The 17,768-nt window shown below is 48.9% G+C and overlaps 1 protein-coding gene across 2 annotated transcripts; it reads right to left on the bottom strand.

Annotated features, from left to right (window-relative positions):
- Positions 1–2,717: 2,717 nt before the first annotated feature.
- SEPT12 (septin 12) lies at positions 2,718–14,658 on the bottom strand. 2 transcript variants are annotated; one of them, XM_006757910.2, is made up of 9 exons: positions 13,830–14,658; positions 9,976–10,104; positions 9,812–9,893; positions 7,971–8,108; positions 7,708–7,825; positions 7,525–7,620; positions 4,841–4,937; positions 3,302–3,353; positions 2,718–3,218 (listed from the first exon to the last, which is right to left on the bottom strand). In XM_006757910.2, the coding sequence occupies exons 1-9, from the start codon at positions 13,975–13,977 to the stop codon at positions 3,017–3,019; spliced, it is 1,062 nt and encodes a 353-aa protein (XP_006757973.1). In that variant the 5' UTR covers positions 13,978–14,658; the 3' UTR covers positions 2,718–3,016. The 2 variants fall into 2 exon arrangements, with proteins under 2 accessions (XP_006757973.1, XP_006757969.1); XM_006757906.2 differs by having other exon boundaries at positions 7,708–8,188.
- Positions 14,659–17,768: the final 3,110 nt, after the last annotated feature.

Genomic DNA, 17,768 nt, shown 5'->3' on the forward strand with positions numbered 1-17,768 from the left:
GATGTGATTGAGGATTTCGATTATCTTGGATAATCCCAGCGTGTCCAATGTAATCACAATGGTCCTTATAAGAGGAAGGCAGAGGGACATCTGGCTGCAGAAGGCAATGTGATAACTGAAGCAAGGTGGAGGAAGGGGCCATGAGCCAAGGAATGCAGGCTGCTTCTGGAAGCTTGTAAAAGCAAACACTGGTCAATGGATTCTCCCCTACAGCCTCCAGAGGCAGCACCACCCTGCTGACACCTTGATCTGGACCCGGTGATACTAACTTCAGATTTCTGATCTCCAGAACTATGACAAAATTAACTGTCATTTCAGCCTCCCTGTTTGTGCTAATTTGTCACAGCGTCCAGAAGGAAATAATACACAGGGTATGGATGTCCTATGACTTACTTTCAAGTCCATTCTGGTGGACGGGTAGACTACTTCACGCCTTTACTGTCCTAGGTACCACTCTCTGCGGCTTTCAGCCGAGGAGATTTTATCCCTCAGGGGACATCAGGCAATGTCTAGAGACATTTTTGATTGTCACAATTGGGTGGGTGGTGCCACGGGCATCTCCTGCATGGAGGTCCAGAAATGCTCTAGTCTACACATCCTACAATACATAGAACAGCCCTGATAGCAAAGAATGACCCATCTCCAAATGTCAATAGTGAGGTTGAGAAACCCTGGTCTATAAGATGCGTCCCTAGAATTACATTTGCTCAGCCAAAGGGCATTTGCTTTAAAAATGTAGACGTTGCCAAGTTGCCTAGGGCTAATATTAACTTCGGAAACGTGTGCAGTCCCTATGTAGCAACACACCAACTCTGAGATGTTGGCGTGGATGGTGTGGGTCCCCTCAAACCTGGAGTCAACTGCGTTGTGAATCTGATGGGTAAATGGTTATGGGGGCAGGTACTGAAGGGTTCATTTATGTAACAGGACCTGGATCTTGAGGACCTGTCAGGTGCAGAATGAAGCTGACATATCCCTGCCCTCACCAAGCTCCCAGTCTAACAGGGAGTTTGACCAGAAAACAAACCCTATGATGTATGCAGGGAGCGGGCAGCCAGTACGTTGACCTGGGAAATCAAGGAGGGATTCATGGAGAAGGTAACTTTTAGCTGGTGTCACTTGAAGCCTATATGATTTTATTAACCAATGTCACCCCAATAAATTCAGTTAAAAAAAAAACACTTTTAGCTGGTGTGATGGTTAATTTTGTGTTAACTTGCCTGGGCTAAAGGACGCCCGGATGGCTGGTAAACATTATTTCTGGCCAAACCGGTTTGGCTCAGTGGATTGAGCGTCAGCCTGCGGACTCAGGGGTCCCGGGTTCGATTCCGGTCGAGGGCATGTGCCTTGGTTGCGGGCACATCCCCAGTGGGGGGTGTGCAGGAGGCAGCTGGTCGGTGTTTCTCTCTCATCGATGTTTCTGGCTCTCTATCCCTCTCCCTTCCTCTCTGTAAAAAATCAATAAAATATATTAAAAAAAAACAAACAAAACCATTATTTCTGAGTGTGTCTGTGAGATTCGCATTTGATTCAGTTGACTGAGTCTAGGTGATCACCCTCCCAATGCAGGTGGGCATCATCCAGTCGTCCATGGAGAGCTTGAATAGAACGGAAAGGCAAAGGAAGGGGGAATTTGCTCTCTCTGCTAGAGCTGAGACATCCATCTTCTGCCCTTGGACATCAGAAAGCCTGGGTCTCGGGTGTTTGGATTCCGGCAGGCACCTATACCATTGGTTCCTGATTCGTAGGCTTTCCCACTCCAACGGAACAACACCACTGGTTTTCTGGGTCTCCTGCTTCAGATGGCAGATCGTTAAGACTTCTTACCTCCGTAACTGTGTAGGCCAATTCCCATACTGTATATCTCCATATACTAGTACATGTCCTATTGGATCTGTTTTCTGAAGGACCCAATATACCCATTGTCACTCACTGGGAGCTCACCACATGCTCTCTACCTCCAGGCGCTTGGGTTTTGGATTATAGGAGTCACTTATCCTTTGGTTAACCATACTAACCGAGCTTCAGGCCCCAACCAGGCAGGCTTCTATGGAATCCTTTTATTTTCTCTTTATTTTATTTTTTAAAATACATTTTTATTGATTTCAGAGAGGAAGGGAGAGGGAGAAAGAGATAGAAACGTCAGTGATGAGAGAGAATCATTGATCAGCTGCCTCCTGCATGCTCCACACTGGGGATCGAGGCAGAAACCCGGGCATGTGCCCTGACCAGGAATCGAACTGTGACCTCCTGGTTCCTAGGTCGATGCTCAGCCACTGAGCCCAGCCCAGCCGGCTGAAGTCCCTTTATTTTCCAGGTTTCTGGAAAGTCCTGGGAAGTGCTCACACATTCTGCTGGCACATCCTCCACCCCAACCAAGCTCTCTCCTGTTCCCCTCACCTCAGGCCTTGGCAGGCACATTACACAAATTACTCAAATTTGTTCGCACAACACTATGAGAGCGATGCTACCATTCCATTTTATAGATTAAACTGAGGCCCAGGAAGAGCAAGTGACTTGCTGAAGATCACGTGGCACCGGGATGCCCATCAGCTTTGCCAGACTCCAGAGTTGGAGCTGTGTCTCACTGGGCTGGTCGGCAGGGTAGGAAGGCAGGGGCAGGGGCACAGTGTTGGGGGAAGATGGTCAAAGATGGGAGTGTTATGACACCCTGGGCCCGGCCCTGGGCTGGAGGGAGGGTCAGGATGAAGGGCAGAGTCTGATTTAGAACTCGACTCTAGTTCTGGGGCAGAAGGGAGTCCATCATCAAGGCACCCCCCCGCCCCAGGGCTTCATGACGCCCCGGGGCCTGGGTGTCATGCTGTTACTTAAAAAAGAACCCATCTTTTTTTTGAGGGTAGCTCAAAGAAGTCATTTACAAAACTCCTTTTGTTTTCAAAGCACAGCTTGTCATAAAAAGCAATGTCCACCTTTAATATATGTCCTAGGACACAGGTGTTGGGGGGGGGGGCTGCTGAGCACTTGGGAAGCCCAAGTGGCCCGGGGTGTGCTGTGTTCAGTAGTCCTCGGAGGGATTGCCCTGGGCCCATCGGCACCCCTTGGAGGGCCCGGGGATGGCCGGGGCACTGGCAGGGGTCGGGTCCAGGTTCACCCAGCCGGGCCCCCGGGGCAGCATGTGGCTTTCGTTGAGTCTGCAGACACGGTAGTTCTCGTAGTAGACATTGTGGGTGATGTCCTTCAGGTCTTGGAGGTGGGAACTGGGAGAGGGACGGCAGGTCAGCCTGAGCTGGCCACTGCCACCCCCTGCCCACCACTGCCCCTGGGCTCCCTGCACCCTCACCGGATGAGCAGGTCTCTCAGGAGGGGAAACTCACAGTGCTCCATGTTCTCCACTGCAAGATAGGATACTTAGCACCAAGTAAGCGCCTACTGTATGCCACCTGTACCCACCACCATCTTTCCCCCACATTTCTTACTGTCTTATCCCACCTCCCATTCCTTTTTTGTTGTTAATCCTCACCTGAGGATATTTTTTTCCATTGATTTTTAGAGAGTGGAAGGAAGGGAGGGAGGCAGACACAGAGAGAGAAAGACGGAAACATCGATGTGAGAGACACAGATTGATTGATTGCCTCCTGTGCTCACCCTCACCAGGGCAGGGATCGAACCAGCAATCCAGGTATGTGTCCTTGACTGGAAATCGAACCTGAGACCCTTCAGTTTGTGGGCCAGTGCTCTAACCACTGAGCTACACCACCCAGGGCCCACCTCCCATTCTTGATTGATTGATTCATTGATTCATTCATTGCTGTGATCCCAGTGGCTGGTACAGGTGGCTCCTACAAATAGTTGTTAGATCAGTCAATCCACTGATCGCTTATCTTATATATTATATTGTATATACAATATAATGTATACTATGGTGTATATATGGTATAATATAATGTATACATATAGTATATATTTAACATATTGTATATAATGTATATAAATATACATTTAATATAATGTACATACATTATTTTATATATAGTATAATATACATAAGATAATATAGTATATACATAAGAATAATACATATTATATTTTACTTTTAATAATTATATTGCTACATCAGGACTCAGGCTCTGATTACTGCTCCTTTACCTGACAGTCTTATCTTTATCCTTCTCTGCTCCCTGAGGTAGCCCACCTCTCCCATCCCACGTATTTCCTTCATCATGCTTCTCCCACCTGTCGTCATCTTGCCATCTTGTTGGTCCTATTTTCCCTGTCTCCCTCTTAGGAATAGCACATAGTATGCCTGGCACATAGTAGGCCTTCAATAAATTATGGTTGCTGAACACTGTCCAAAGTGGTGGCTCTGCCCCCTCCAACTATCATATGAAATTTATGTTACTATCATGCTCATTTTTCTGTGAAGAAACTGAGGTCCAGCCCTAGCTGGTTTGGCTCAGTGGATAGACTGTTGATCTCCGGACTGAAGGGTCACGGGTTCGATTCTGGTCAAGGGCATGTACCTTGGTTGCAGGCTCAATCCCTGGCTTTGTTCGAGGTGTGTGTGGGAGGCAACCAATCCATGTGTCGCTCTAACATCCATGTTTCTCTCTCTCTCTCTTCCCTCCCTTTTACTCTCTCTAAATATCAATGGAAAAATAAATAAGGATTTTTACAAAAAGGAAACTGAAGTCCAGAGTGTCAGTAATTTGCCTGAGGCCTCCCAGCTGTAAAGGGGCTTGATCCCAGGTCTGTCTCTTCCCTGGTTGTGGGTTTAATCACTAGGGCCCTGTGACAGGCGCTAAGGGTCCCAAAGCCAAGAGGGTGTGTCCTGGTTTCCAGCCCATTCTCACCGGTGTCCTCCCCAAGCTCCTGCACTGACCTTCAATGATGCCCCACTTTGTCTTCCGGCCCAACACACACCTCCCGTTCACCATGTGCTCTCGGTCAGCCCCGACCACAGCAAAGGGGATCCGGTCCTTTGGGGAGGGGACAAGACCAGAAGGTTGGCCTTGCCAGGCATATGGAGAGTAAAGATCCCGCGGTGGGGGGTGGGGCTGTCTTTTGTGGGGAAAGTGGTAGAAGGAGCACAAGATATTAATGAGTTAGAAGATGCGAAGTCGAATCAGTGCCTCAGTTTCCATATCTTAGAGTGAGAGTCTTAATAGCACTGACTTAGAGCTTTGTGAATGTTTGGGAAGTGCTTAGCATTATGATGGGCTAGCAGAGTAGCCCTTGGAAACTGTGGTTACTAATAGCCACGTTACTAAAATCTTGCTGAGGCCAGTCTCTTACCTATGAAACAGGAACAGTGATCACATTCAACATGATAACTTGGTAAACCAGGGTTGGCCACATCTGGCTCACAGGCAACCCGGCCCACCTCCTGTTTCCCTCTGAAGTTTCACATAAGCCCTGTCCATTCAGTTACTGTTGTCTACGTGGCTTTCACGCTACCACAGCGGAGTTGAGTCATTGCGAGAGCCGGCTCGGCCCACATAAAATCCGTATTCACCATCATCTGGCCTGTCACAGAAATGTGTGCTAAACCCTGGACTCAGTTCTAGTTGTTTACTTGCTCCTGACTGGAAGTGGAGATTCAAACTTGTAAACTCCAAAGTGCTGTATATGGGTTTGTCGTTATCGCTAGAATTAATTTGTCATTTGATGCTAATAATAGTAACCATTTGTTGTACAAGTCTTATGCGCCTGCCGGTAGCAACTAAACCCTGGATCAATGTTCTGAGATATTAATTTGAGGGAGCCTGCAACCAAGGCTCCCTGTGCTCCGTCTAGCTCTGTTCAGGCTGTGGCCAGGCTGTCGTCTTTGCCTGCCTCAGGACAGAATGCAGAGCTGGTGAAGGTCGGGCGCTTTGAATCTTTCATGGGGATCCTGTTCCTTGCTCCGGTGGGGAGGGAGAGAGGGGATGTGTAGAGAAATTGGGTGCCAGGTGGGAAGCAGGGCCTCCATGTATGGATGCGCAGTTTGTGCAGGGCACAAAGGCAGCTGGTCATGACCGTGTAGGGCTGAAATCAGGGTGCACCCGCAACTGGGAAGGCAGCTGTTGCCTTTTTCTAGTCCAAGCGAAAGCGCTGGCAGGGCCCCCGGGGCGGGGGTTGAGGTCTGGTGTCCATGGATGAGGCAGGTGCTTCGCAAGTTCCAGGGGACTGACACTGACTGCACCCTCAGTGAAGCAATGAAGCACCGTAACGCTCATCTCGGGTAAGAACTGCGGTTTGAATTGTAACCCTGCTGTTCTGGCCTCTCCACACCTGCTTGCTTAAACAATAAGGTGGTTACTCAGTTTCCAGATGGAGACCTGGGAACTCACATAAATCACCCCGTTATGTTGCCAGCCCACATCACGAAGGTATTCTCCTGTGTCTGCGGACCAGAACCACAAAACTGCTTTCCTTAACTCAGTGGCTCTGGGAATACTTGCCGGTGACTCAGTGGCTCCAGGAACTGAAACTATAGATAACCTTTAAAGATTATTAACTTTGCTCAATTCTGCTTCCGTAAAACTGCTTTCGCAAGATAATTCCACATTCCAACGTCTAGCAGGATGTGGTTTTTGCCTTTATAAGATGGCTCCTGCCCTCACTCAGGCACTGCGAGATTTGCAGCCGCATCTCCCTCGAAGTTGCCGGCTTTATTGATTAAATGACTCATTGATTTGATTTTACGTTTTTTACATGGACATAGGTTTTAATTTCTTTTGGGAGAGAAATTATTGGGTCACAGGGTACTTAGTATTTAACCTTTTCATTTTTTTGAGATATTTTATTTTTAAAAAATATTATTATTTCAGAGAGGAAGGAGAGAGAGATTGAAACATCAATGACGAGAGAGAATCATTGGTCAGCTGCTTCCTGCACAACTCCCACTGGGGACGAGCCCACAACCTGGGCATGTGCTCTGACCAGGAATCGAACAGTGATCTCCCGGCTCATAGGTCAATGCTCAACCACTTAAGCCAAGTTGGCTGAGCAGTGTTTAACCTTTTTTTTTAGTCTTTTTATTGATTTTAGAGAGAGATTTTAGAGAGAGAGAAACGTCGGTCAGCTGCCTCCTGCATGCCCCCTACTGGGAGTCAAGCCCACAACCTGTGCATGTGCCCTGACTGGGTGTGAAGCCAGCAGCCGCTCGGTGCATGGTGCAGTGCCACACCAGCCGGGGCAGTGTTTCGCCTTTTGAAGGACTGTCCAACTGTTTTCCAAAACTGTTTTCCATCTTTTCATATGCTCACTGGCCATTCCTATAAAGTATTTGGGGAAATGTCTACTCAAGAGCCGGTGCCCATTCTTAACTTGGGTTGTCTTTTATTGTTGATTTGTAAGAGATCGTCTTACAATCAGGATACAAGTCCCTTATCAGACATGGCATTTGTAAACATTTCCTCTTATTCTGTGGGTTGTTGCTATGACTTCTTGCTCACCTTAGAGATTCACATCTGCTAGAAACATGACATTTCTCCCAGTATAATCTTCAGATGGAAAGAATGAGAGGGAAGAAAATCACTCTGCCTTTGTCCCGCTAGCCTCCCTGCCCCCACGGCCTCCTACCCGGATCTTGCAGTTGAGGATCTTGTCATTGATGTCCTCATCGAAGCACTGCTGTGGGTACACATCGATGCTGTGAGTCCTCAGGTTGTGCTGGATCTGGGGGCCCGGGAACCTCGGTCAACCTATGCACTTTGCTCCTTCCCACCCCACCAACCCCATCCTCGCCTCAGGCACCCAGATCACCGTGCGCCTGAAGTTCTCTCGCTCCTCCAGGGTCAGGCTGTCTGCCCGAGCGATCACAGGCACTACGTTCACAGTCCGGCACAGCCGCTGCAGAAACTCAATGTCCAGGGGCCGCAGGCTGCTCAGGCAGGACAGTGATGGTGGTGGTAGTGGCAGCAGCAAGTGTGTGAGTGAGGGGATGCCAGCCCACAGCCCATGCCGGGAACCCCTCCTTCTCCTCTCCCCACTCCTCCTCTCTGCCCTGGTCGGCCCAGCCACCTCACCTGTGCCCAGTGGGCGGCACGAAGTACACACAGCAGTGCACTCGGGTGTCGGGGATGTGGCGCTGGCGGGTGATGAGGATCTCCTCCTGCAGGTACTGCTCATACTGTCCATTGATGTAGCCCAGGATGGGGTCCCAGCTGGGGTGGGGGATGGACCCGACCTCAGGGCTGTGCCCAGGAGCCCCACCTGTCTCCCTGGGTCCTTTGGGTAGTCGCCCCTGCAGATGACCAATTAACCCGTTTGCCCAGGACACAGGACCTTTGGTCTCGCACAACTTGAGGTGCTTGGGCACCTGAGTATACTCCTCATCTTTACTTCCTGCATCATCAGGGAGTCCCTCTGCCATTCTTGAGCTGAGGCCTCATCTTTCCTGTCTATAAAGTGGGGACAATAAGAATACCTACTTTGGGGTGGGGAGAGTGAGCGTTAAACAAGAGAAATTGCCGCTGGCTTGGTTCAAACCATGGTGGACTTTTGCCTGACTGCAGCGGGATTGCCTGACTCCTCTCCCTGGGCCTCTTGTCTCTATGGGCTGTTGTCAATGGCAGCCAAGAAGATCCTTCCAAAAGCAGGAGTTAGATTGTGTCCCTTTCCTGCTCAGCCTCTAGCGACTGAACAAAAGCCAGTCCTTACATTGCCCTACAGGGCCCTATAGTATAGTGGTCGGCAAACTGCGGCTTGCGTGCCACATGCGGCTCTTTGGCCCCTTGAGTGTGGCTCTTCCTAAGCCTTAGGAGTACCCTACTTAAGTTAATAACAATGTACCTACCTATATAGTTTAAGTTTAAAAAATTTGGCTCTCAAAAGAAATTTCAATCATTGTACTGTTGATATTTGGCTCTGTTGACTAATGAGTTTGCCGACCACTGCCCTATACTCTCACCACTGCTTCCTGCCTGCCGTCTCCTCCTCCTCTCCCTATTCCTCCTGCCCTGCCAGCCACACCAGCCTGCCTACCTCAGGGCCTTTGCACGTGCCACCCTCAGCCTCAGACACTCCTTCCCCCATGTCCACATGGCTCATCCTCTCATCTCCTGGAATCTGTGTCCAAATGTCACCTTTCTGGGAGATCTTTCTTGAGCACTCTGCTTAAAATTGCAACCCCCTACAGCTCTGTAGCTGTGTCGCTCTTAGAAACATCCTCTTTGGATGATAGAGTTCAGGCTCTCTCTCGGATTAATTGATTATTTTGTTCATTGTCTGTCCCTCCCCCCTGTGACAAGGTAAATTCCATGTAAGCAAGGATGATCACCTGTTTTGTTTATTGCTCTAGAACAGAGCTTGCACGTAGCAAATGCTCAACAAAGCATGTGGTGCTGGGCCGGCTTCACTGGAGTGCATGGAGCCCAGGGATCTGTACTGAGAAGGGCCCAGGCTTGGTGGACTGTTCTGCGGTTGTTCTTACAATTCTTGATCATTTTTGAACAAGGGAGCCCACATTTTCATCGCACTGGGTCCCACGGATTGTGCAGCCGGTCCTGATTTTGCGTGTCTGTCTCATTTAGAGCCTTGAACAGCTCTGCAAGGTGGGTGTCATCATTCCCAAGTCACAAAGGAAACCGGGGCTCAGAGAGCTTCCGTGACTAGTTCCAGGTTGTGCAGCTGGAAAGTGGTCTAACCCAGGGGTCCCGAGTGTGGGCTTCTATCCCCTGCTTATACCTTTCCTGAGTGCTTTCTGTGTGCCAGGCAGTGGCTAAAACCTTTACCCGCTGACTCCCTTCGATCTTGGAGGGAGAGTTGTGTGCACTCACTATACAAACGAATAAACTGAGGCTCCAAGGTACCACAGTCAGGTTGTTCCAAGGATGGAATGTTTCAGGGGCAGGGGCAGGGGACCCACCACTTGTCATTGTTGATTTGGTCCCCAAAGCCAGGCGTGTCGGTCACGGTCAGCTTGAGCTTCACACCTTTCTCCTCGATGACTGTGGAGGAGAGTGGAGGGAGGAAGGGATTGGACTGGGTGGGACAAGGCGGGGGTAGGGGTGAGGGTGGGGCCTCACTCACCATGGGTCATCGAGTGCAGCTGCAGCGTCTGGGGCATGGGCCCCAGCGCCAGGCCCGATGGGGTGGACTTCCATATTTTGGACTTGAACAGTGTGTTCACCATCGTGGACTTGCCCAGCCCACTCTGCCCTGGGAGTAACCAGATGACAGCAATAATGGTGGATATTTTAGACAGTGTTTCTTAAACTCATAAATCTTTTTAGAAAGTAAACAGTTTTCTACGTATATCATAAATATAAAAAAGTGCATACTATCCTAAGTGTTCACCTCAATGTTTACCCCATTTCTTATGGAGGCAAAATTCATATAATAAAAGAATTAATCAGTAACCATTTATTTTTTTATTTTATTGTTCTTTAAAAATATTTTTATTGATTTCAGAGATCAAGGGAGAGAAAAATAGAAACATCAATGGTGAGAGAGAATCATTAATCGGCTGCCTCACCAAGTCCCACACTGGGGATCGAGCCCACAACCTGAGCATGTGCCCTGATCAGGAATCAAACCATGACCTTTTGGTTTATAGGTCGATGGGCAACCACCCAGCCATATCAGCTGGGAAACCAGTAACCATTTAAAGTGAACAATTCGGTAGCATTTAGTGCATTAGTGGTGTTGTGCAACCACCACCTCTATCGAGCACCAAAACGTTTTCATCGCCTCCCCAAAAGAAACTCTGTTCACTAAAGCAGCCACTTCCCGTGGCTCTGCCAGCCTCCAGTAACCACCAACCTACTTTCCGTCTCTATGGATTCACCACTCTGGGCATTTCATGTAAATAGATTCGTGAATATTTGTCTTTTTGAATTCGGCTTCTCCCACTCAGCTTAATGTTTGCAAAGTCCATCCATGTTGTAGTATATGTCACCACTTCACTCTTGTAAAAAAAATCCTCACCCAAGGATATGTTTTTATTGATTTTAGAGAGAGAGAAAGGGAGGAAGAGAAATATCTTTGTGAGAGAGAAACATCAATTGGTTGCCTCCCCCATGTGCCCCAAACAGGGATTGAACCAGAAACTTAGGTATGTTTTCTGACAGGGAATAGAATCCACTACCTTTTTCTGTATGGGATGATGCTCCAACCAACTGAGCCACCTGGCCAAGGCACTGTTTCATTCTTTTTTATAGCTGAGTAATATTCCACAGGATGGACAGACCACATTGTGTTTATCCATTTATGTGTTGACTAAGGGCTCAGTGCACAAATCCGTGCACCTTGAAAGGAACTGTGGGCCACGAGGCTGCGGTAGGCACAGGGGTGGGTCTCGGCCCATCCTCCGTGCCCCTGTCTGGCCCCTCCCACCACGGTCCCAGTCCCGTCTGCTGGCAGCCCCACTCCGCTGCTGCTGCTCCCACGTGCTGTTGGCACCGGTCCCACTCGAACCTGCTGACGGTGCAGAGCAATTGGGACTGGTGCCAGCAGCGGGTGCGAGTGGCGGCTGCTGCCCCAATTACCCCTCAGGAGCAGGGCGGAGGTGGAAGGTTCTCAGGGGTGATCAGGACCGACAGGCGCCGCTGATGGTGCTGAGTGATCGGGACTGGCACCAGGCACCAGCAGTGGGTGCAAACAGCAGCTCTTGCGCCGGCAGCGGGTGTGAGCAGGGCCAGCGCTGGCAGCAGGTGTGAGCGCTGGGCGGGACCACGGTGCGCTGCAGCAAAGAATTTTCAGTAACCTCCGGAGGCTCGCCCCCATGACCGCGACCAGTGCCCACCTTGGTCTAGTGCCCCCTCTCACCTGCTTCCCCATCCCACCTCAGCCAATGCCCACCATGTTCTGCACACGCCCCCTGGTGGTCAGCGCATGTCATAGCGACTGGTTGTTTGGTTGTTCCGCCATTTGGTCTATTTGCATATTAGCCTTTTATTATATAAAATGGGCAGGTCAAGTTTTTACAAATGAAACACCTGTGTACGAAACACCAGATCACAAAACACACAGCTCCCCACAAGCTCACTCATGCCCCATCTCAGCAACTATTAACCCCGTCCCCCAGGGACTGCCACTCTCTTAGCTTATAACAGCAGAGGCAGCTCTTTCCTCCCTTGACCAAGGGCAGTGGTTGGCAAACTGCGACTGGCGAGCCACATGTGGCTCTTTGGCCCCTTGAGTGTGGCTCTTCCACAAAATACTGACTTCTGCACATGGGCCACGAAGTTTCAATCGCACTGTACATGCTCGTCCGCACGTGCTATTTTGTGGAAGAGCCACACTCAAGGGGTCAAAGAGCCACATGTGGCTAGCGAGCCACAGTTTGCCAACCACTGACCTAGAGGATCACTCAGCAGCTACTCTTCTGTGTCTGGCTTCTTTAGCTACTTGGAGAGGTTCTTGCATCCTGCCTGTGGGTTGTGAGGTACCTCTCCAACTCTGTGAACAACATCTCCCACTAGGAAACATCCTACTGTAAACCCAGGACACACCTTTGTGTATAAAACCAAATTGTCCTTAGGGTTGTTCTGTCCAACACAGAAGCCACACTTGGCTATTCCACATGGAAATATGGCAAATCTGAATTGAGATGTACCCTCAATGGAAAATACAAACCAGGTTTTATAGATTTGATAAGACAAGAAGAATGTAAAAGATATCATTAATTTTTAGATGGATTACATGATGAGATAATAGGATTTTGGCACATATTGGGTTAAATAAAATAGATGATTGCCCTGACCAGTTTGGCTCAGTGGCTAGAGCGTCGGCCTGCAGATTCAAGGGTCCCAGGTTCGATTCTGGTCAAGGGCATGTACCTTGGTTGCAGGCACATCCCCAGGATTTCGATTCTGATCAAGGAAACGATTCTGATTGCAAGCTCAATCCCCTCCGCCTGGTCTGGGCGCATGAGGGAGGTAACCAGTCAATGTGTCTCTCTCTCATCGATGTTTCTCTCTCTGCCCCTCCCTCTCCTCTCCCTTCCACTTTCTCTAAGAATCAGTGGAAAAATATCCTCGGGTGAAGATTAACAACAACAAAATTTTACTTTGTTTTACTTTTTAAAAAGTGGCTACTAGGAAATTTAAAAATTACATATGTGAAAAAAATTACATATATGGCTGACGTTACATTTCTATTATACAGTGCTGCCTTAGAATAGTGTCCTTAATTGGAGATACACACTCCAATATTTTGTGTCTTGTTTTATCTAGTTTGTTTTGTTAAAAGTATAGTAGTTTCTTGGCCGGGTAGTCAGTTGGTTAGAGTGTCATCCTGATACACCAAGGTTTTGGGTTCCATTCCCAATTCGGGTACATATAAGAATCAACCCATGAATGCATAAATAAGTGGAACAACTAATCAATGTTCTTTCTCTCCCTACCTTCCTGTCTCTCTAAAATTAATCAATAAATTTTAAAAAATTAAAAAGTATAGTATTGACCTACAAAATCAATTGTGAATATATAAGAAAGCAATTCCAGGGCAGGTGCGGGGTAGAGGGAGTCAATGGAAGGGGGGAGGGGGAGAGGAGCCATCTGTAATACTTTCAACAATAAAGATAAATTAAAAAAAAAGAAGTAATGCCAGATAAACTGACCCGGGGAAAACTTACTAAACGCCAGGCACTGTGTTAAGCCAGATGAGGAAACTGAGGCAGAGAGAGAGAGGTCATAGGCTGTGCACAAGATCCCTCCCTGCTGGTTGGGGGACTTAGGGCTGGGACCAGGATCTGAGTGGGGCGTTCAGCACTTCCCGCCTCGGCCTAGATTTTACTGCTCTGTTTGGGTTTGGTTGCGGCTTTATCGGTGATTTTTGTCTTTCAACTCAGTGTTTCCCAGATTTTCAACTACAAGGCCCCAAGAGGTGAGGCGACATGCCCTGGCCCATTGGTCCTCCTGTGAGCCCCGCCTCTCACTCACCCACCACCATGATGTTGAACTCAAAACCCATCTTCATGGCCTTGATCTTCAGTTGGTCCAGCACGGCCTCGATGCCCACATAACCAAGCATCTCGCAGGAGGTGGGCCTTGATGAGCAGGGGGAGAGGGATCGCCTTAGGGGGTCCATGGGGCCAAGGGCCCAACGATGCCTGGTATCTGGGGGAGGTGGGGAGAAGAGGTTGCTGGGGCTCCCAGGAGGAACAACTGAGTTCTCATTTTGAACCCTGACTCCTGCTTCCAGATACTCCCACACATTAGGCCCCTGGTCCGTCTATCCTCCAGGCGCCCATGGCCCAAGGGGTTTGGTGAGCAGTGCCCAGGGGAGCTGCCTCTGGAAGGAGACTGAACTCCCATCTGGATATGCACCTTCCCAGGGGTTTGTTCCTCCTGTACCCCAGCTCCCACTCCAGACTCAGCCATGCCCAGGCAGACTCTCTGCTCAGACCCTACCCCAGCAAAGTCCAGCGGCCGATCTGTCGGAGACAGAGAGAGAAGCAGCCTCGTGTGGCACCTGAGGCCCTGGGCTCCTGTGGGAGCTTTAGGGGCTGCCCTGTCCTGGCAGATCCTGGCGTTTGTGGTGAGGGGGAGGGGAGAGGGTGACAGTTAACTGAAGAATCAAAGCCCCACTGCTCCCTGTGACACCTCTTGGGCTCCTCTGCAGCAGGGAGCCGAGGGCAGGGACAGGTAAGCTGCTCCTCCAGGCCCGTTCGAGACACTACCCTGCAATCCTCACGACTTTGGCCTAGGACAGTGGTTCTCAACCTTCTGGCCCTTTAAATACAGCTCCTCATGTTGTGACCCAACCATAAAATTATCTTCGTTGCTGCTTCGTAACTGTAATGTTGCTACTGTTATGAATCGTAATGTAAATATCTGATATGCAGGATGGTCTTAGGCGACCCCGGTGAAAGGGTCATTCGACTGCCAAAGGGGTCGCGACCCACAGGTTGAGAACCGCTGGCCTAGGACTATAGTCAGGAACCCAGGTGCCCAGGGCAGGTCCCTTGCCCAAGGTCACCCAGATGGTATGTGTGGCAGATCTGGGCTTCATTCAGCCAGTCTCTCTGGCTTCCAAGTTCATCTCCCTTAGCCACTCTGCCAGGGGATGCAAACTTATCTAAAGCAGAACATCCACGTACTTTCTTTGGTCTATCCATTGCTGGTATCATAGTGTTTTAAATTGGCAGCATTGAAAAATCAAAGCATCAATTTAGCAAATACTTAATCACCTGGCATTGTTCTAGGGGCCACAGAAGGAGAACTTATTTAATAATCATCATAGCCCATGAAACATGTGCTGTTACTATACTGTTTATAGATAACCCCCTGTATACATGAGTCAAGGGGATTGTTCAAGGTCACACAATGAGGAAATGGCAGAGATGAAATCTGAGGCCACGGGCTCATCTTCTCTGGTCTCTTTTCTTATTCACACAAAGATCTAGATTTCCAATGTTATTTTAGAGATTGTAAGTCCTGGCAACTCTGGGCCCAGCCCATCGCTGATTCAAGCTGCCCTCTAGCTGGGCCATATGCTCTTCAATTTGCTACAGTCCTCAGCCTTCCCTAATGTTTCTTTAAAAAAAATTTATTGATTTCAGAGAGGAAGGGAGAGGGACAGAAACATCAATGATGAGAGAGAATCCTTGATTGGCTATCTCTTGCATGTCCCCTACTGGGAATTGAGCTTGCAACCTGGGCATGTGCCCTGACCGGGAATCGAACCTTGACCTCCTAGTTCATAGGTCGACATTCAACTACTGAGCCACACCAGCCGGGCTCCCTGATGTTTCTTACACCAAATCCATCTCACTTTTTTCTCACCTATTTCCTGGCACCTGAGTTTGCAAGCCCTAAGCCATCCTCGGTCTCAGATGTTGATAAATAGTTCTCAGACAATAAACAGATTTCAGGTTTTGCAGATCATAAGACCTCTGTTGCAGCTACTCTTCAGCTGTGAAAGCAGAAAGGGGAGGGCGTGACTGTGTGCCAGTAAACGATTAGGGTTGTTCTGTCCATCCACTCAACTCTGCCCAATACACTTACTACCTGTCCCGTGCTCCAACCAGCCTCTGTCCCTCTCTGCCCACACTCTTCTACTCCCCCACTGTCTACGCATCTGACAAGAGGCTTAACCTTCATTGTCAAGGCTTGGAGGCTGGAAGTGGGGCTGGGCAGGGCCCAGGGCAGGACTGGGACAAGAGTCTGAACGTGGTTCCATTCCCAGCAGAAAAATCTCTCAAGTTACAACTCCACGGCTCTTGAGGGATTCAGCAAGGCTGGCCTCATCAAAGCAAATGAGAACTTTAGGTGCAGATGACCAAGGAGTGCCAGTGACCCGTGGTATGACCTTGAGCCGGAGCACATTCTGCTTCTGGGAATGTCCCCTATGGAAATAGCCTCTCTGCAGGAAAACCATCACTTTCTCCAGGAAAACCATCACATGTGAGTGACACGGGATTCTGAAAAATGTTGGGAAGAAAGTCTCAGCGATGGTGAACTGGAGGTCAGAAAGCGGCAGTCATTTGCAAGACACTCTTGGCTATGGTGACTGGGAGAAGTGGAGGGGAGGCTAAAGCGGTCTGAGCAGTGTGAGGATGGCAGGTGAACCCAAATGTACACCAAGAACTAAGAACTAGAGGGAACCCCAGCTACAAAATGAGTGAGAGCCACACATGGCCACTTAGTGCCTGTTTCTAGTGTACGTCATTGTGCTGGAGACACTTCTATGCCGAGTATGTCAGTCAATCCTCACAACAACCTGAAGAGAGGGGACACTGTTCTCACACACAGATGAGGAAACTGAGGCAGAGAGGAGCCAGGGACCATGTTTCAGGTCACACACACATTGGTGGGTGTTAAAAGCTGGGACCAGGACCCGAATCTGGGGTCTGACTTGCCTGAACCCCCCTCTACCCATCATTGCTGTTTGGGTCTGGGGCCTCATTGGTTGGTTTTGTCTTTTAACACCTTGGAGTTTCCCAGATTTTAATGAGGTGGTTTTACTTTCATAATCACAAACAAGAAACGAGGCACCCAGGGGTCTGAACTGTAAGACTGAGGGCCAGTGGGGAGGGAAGAGGGCTGTGGGCCTATTTATCACCCAGCCAGGCCAAGGGGGTGGGGGAGGGCTGAGTTATTGGCCTCTCTCCCCACTTTTTTCCAACTGAGATAAAGTTCACATAACATAAAATTAATCATCAGCCATTTTAAAGTAAATAGATCTGTAGCGTTCACTAGTAGTACATTCACAAGGTTGCAAAACCACTCTCTACCTAGTTCCAAGACATGTTCATCACCCCAAAAGGAAATCATATAACCACTAAGCACTCAGTCGCCCATCCCCCTTTCCTGGCAACCACTACTTTCAGTCTCTATGGATTTGCCTGTTCTGGACATTTCATATAAATGGGATCATACAATATGTGGCCTTTTGTGACTAGCCTCTTTTACTTGGCATCATGTTTTTGAGGTTCACTCATGTTGTAGCAAGTCGGTGCTTCATTCCCTTTTATGAATAATATTCCATTGTATGGATAGACCATGTTTTATCTATTCGTCACTTGATGGACACTGGGTTGTTTCCACCGTTTGACTATTGTGGTTAGTGCTGCTGTGAACAGTTGTGTACAAGCCTTTGAGCACTTGCTTCCAATTCTCTTATGTGTATACCTAGGAGTGGAATTGTTAGGCCATATGATAACACTGTATCTAACTTTTTGAGAAACTGCCAGACTGTTTTCCAAAGTGGCTGCACCCCACTCTCTCCCCATTTTTACAAGAGAATATTCTAGTCGGTTTAAAAATACCCTCCCTCCCTCTGCAACAGAAATCTGAGATTTCAGACTAAGATGGAGGGTGTAAGACAGGGATCCCAGCAAAGGAAACCCCATAACATGATGGTCAAGGGCTCTGGGA

The sequence above is a fragment of the Myotis davidii genome, unplaced genomic scaffold, assembly GCF_000327345.1.
Source record: "Myotis davidii unplaced genomic scaffold, ASM32734v1 scaffold555, whole genome shotgun sequence".
In the NCBI taxonomy this organism is placed as follows: Eukaryota; Metazoa; Chordata; class Mammalia; order Chiroptera; family Vespertilionidae; genus Myotis; species Myotis davidii.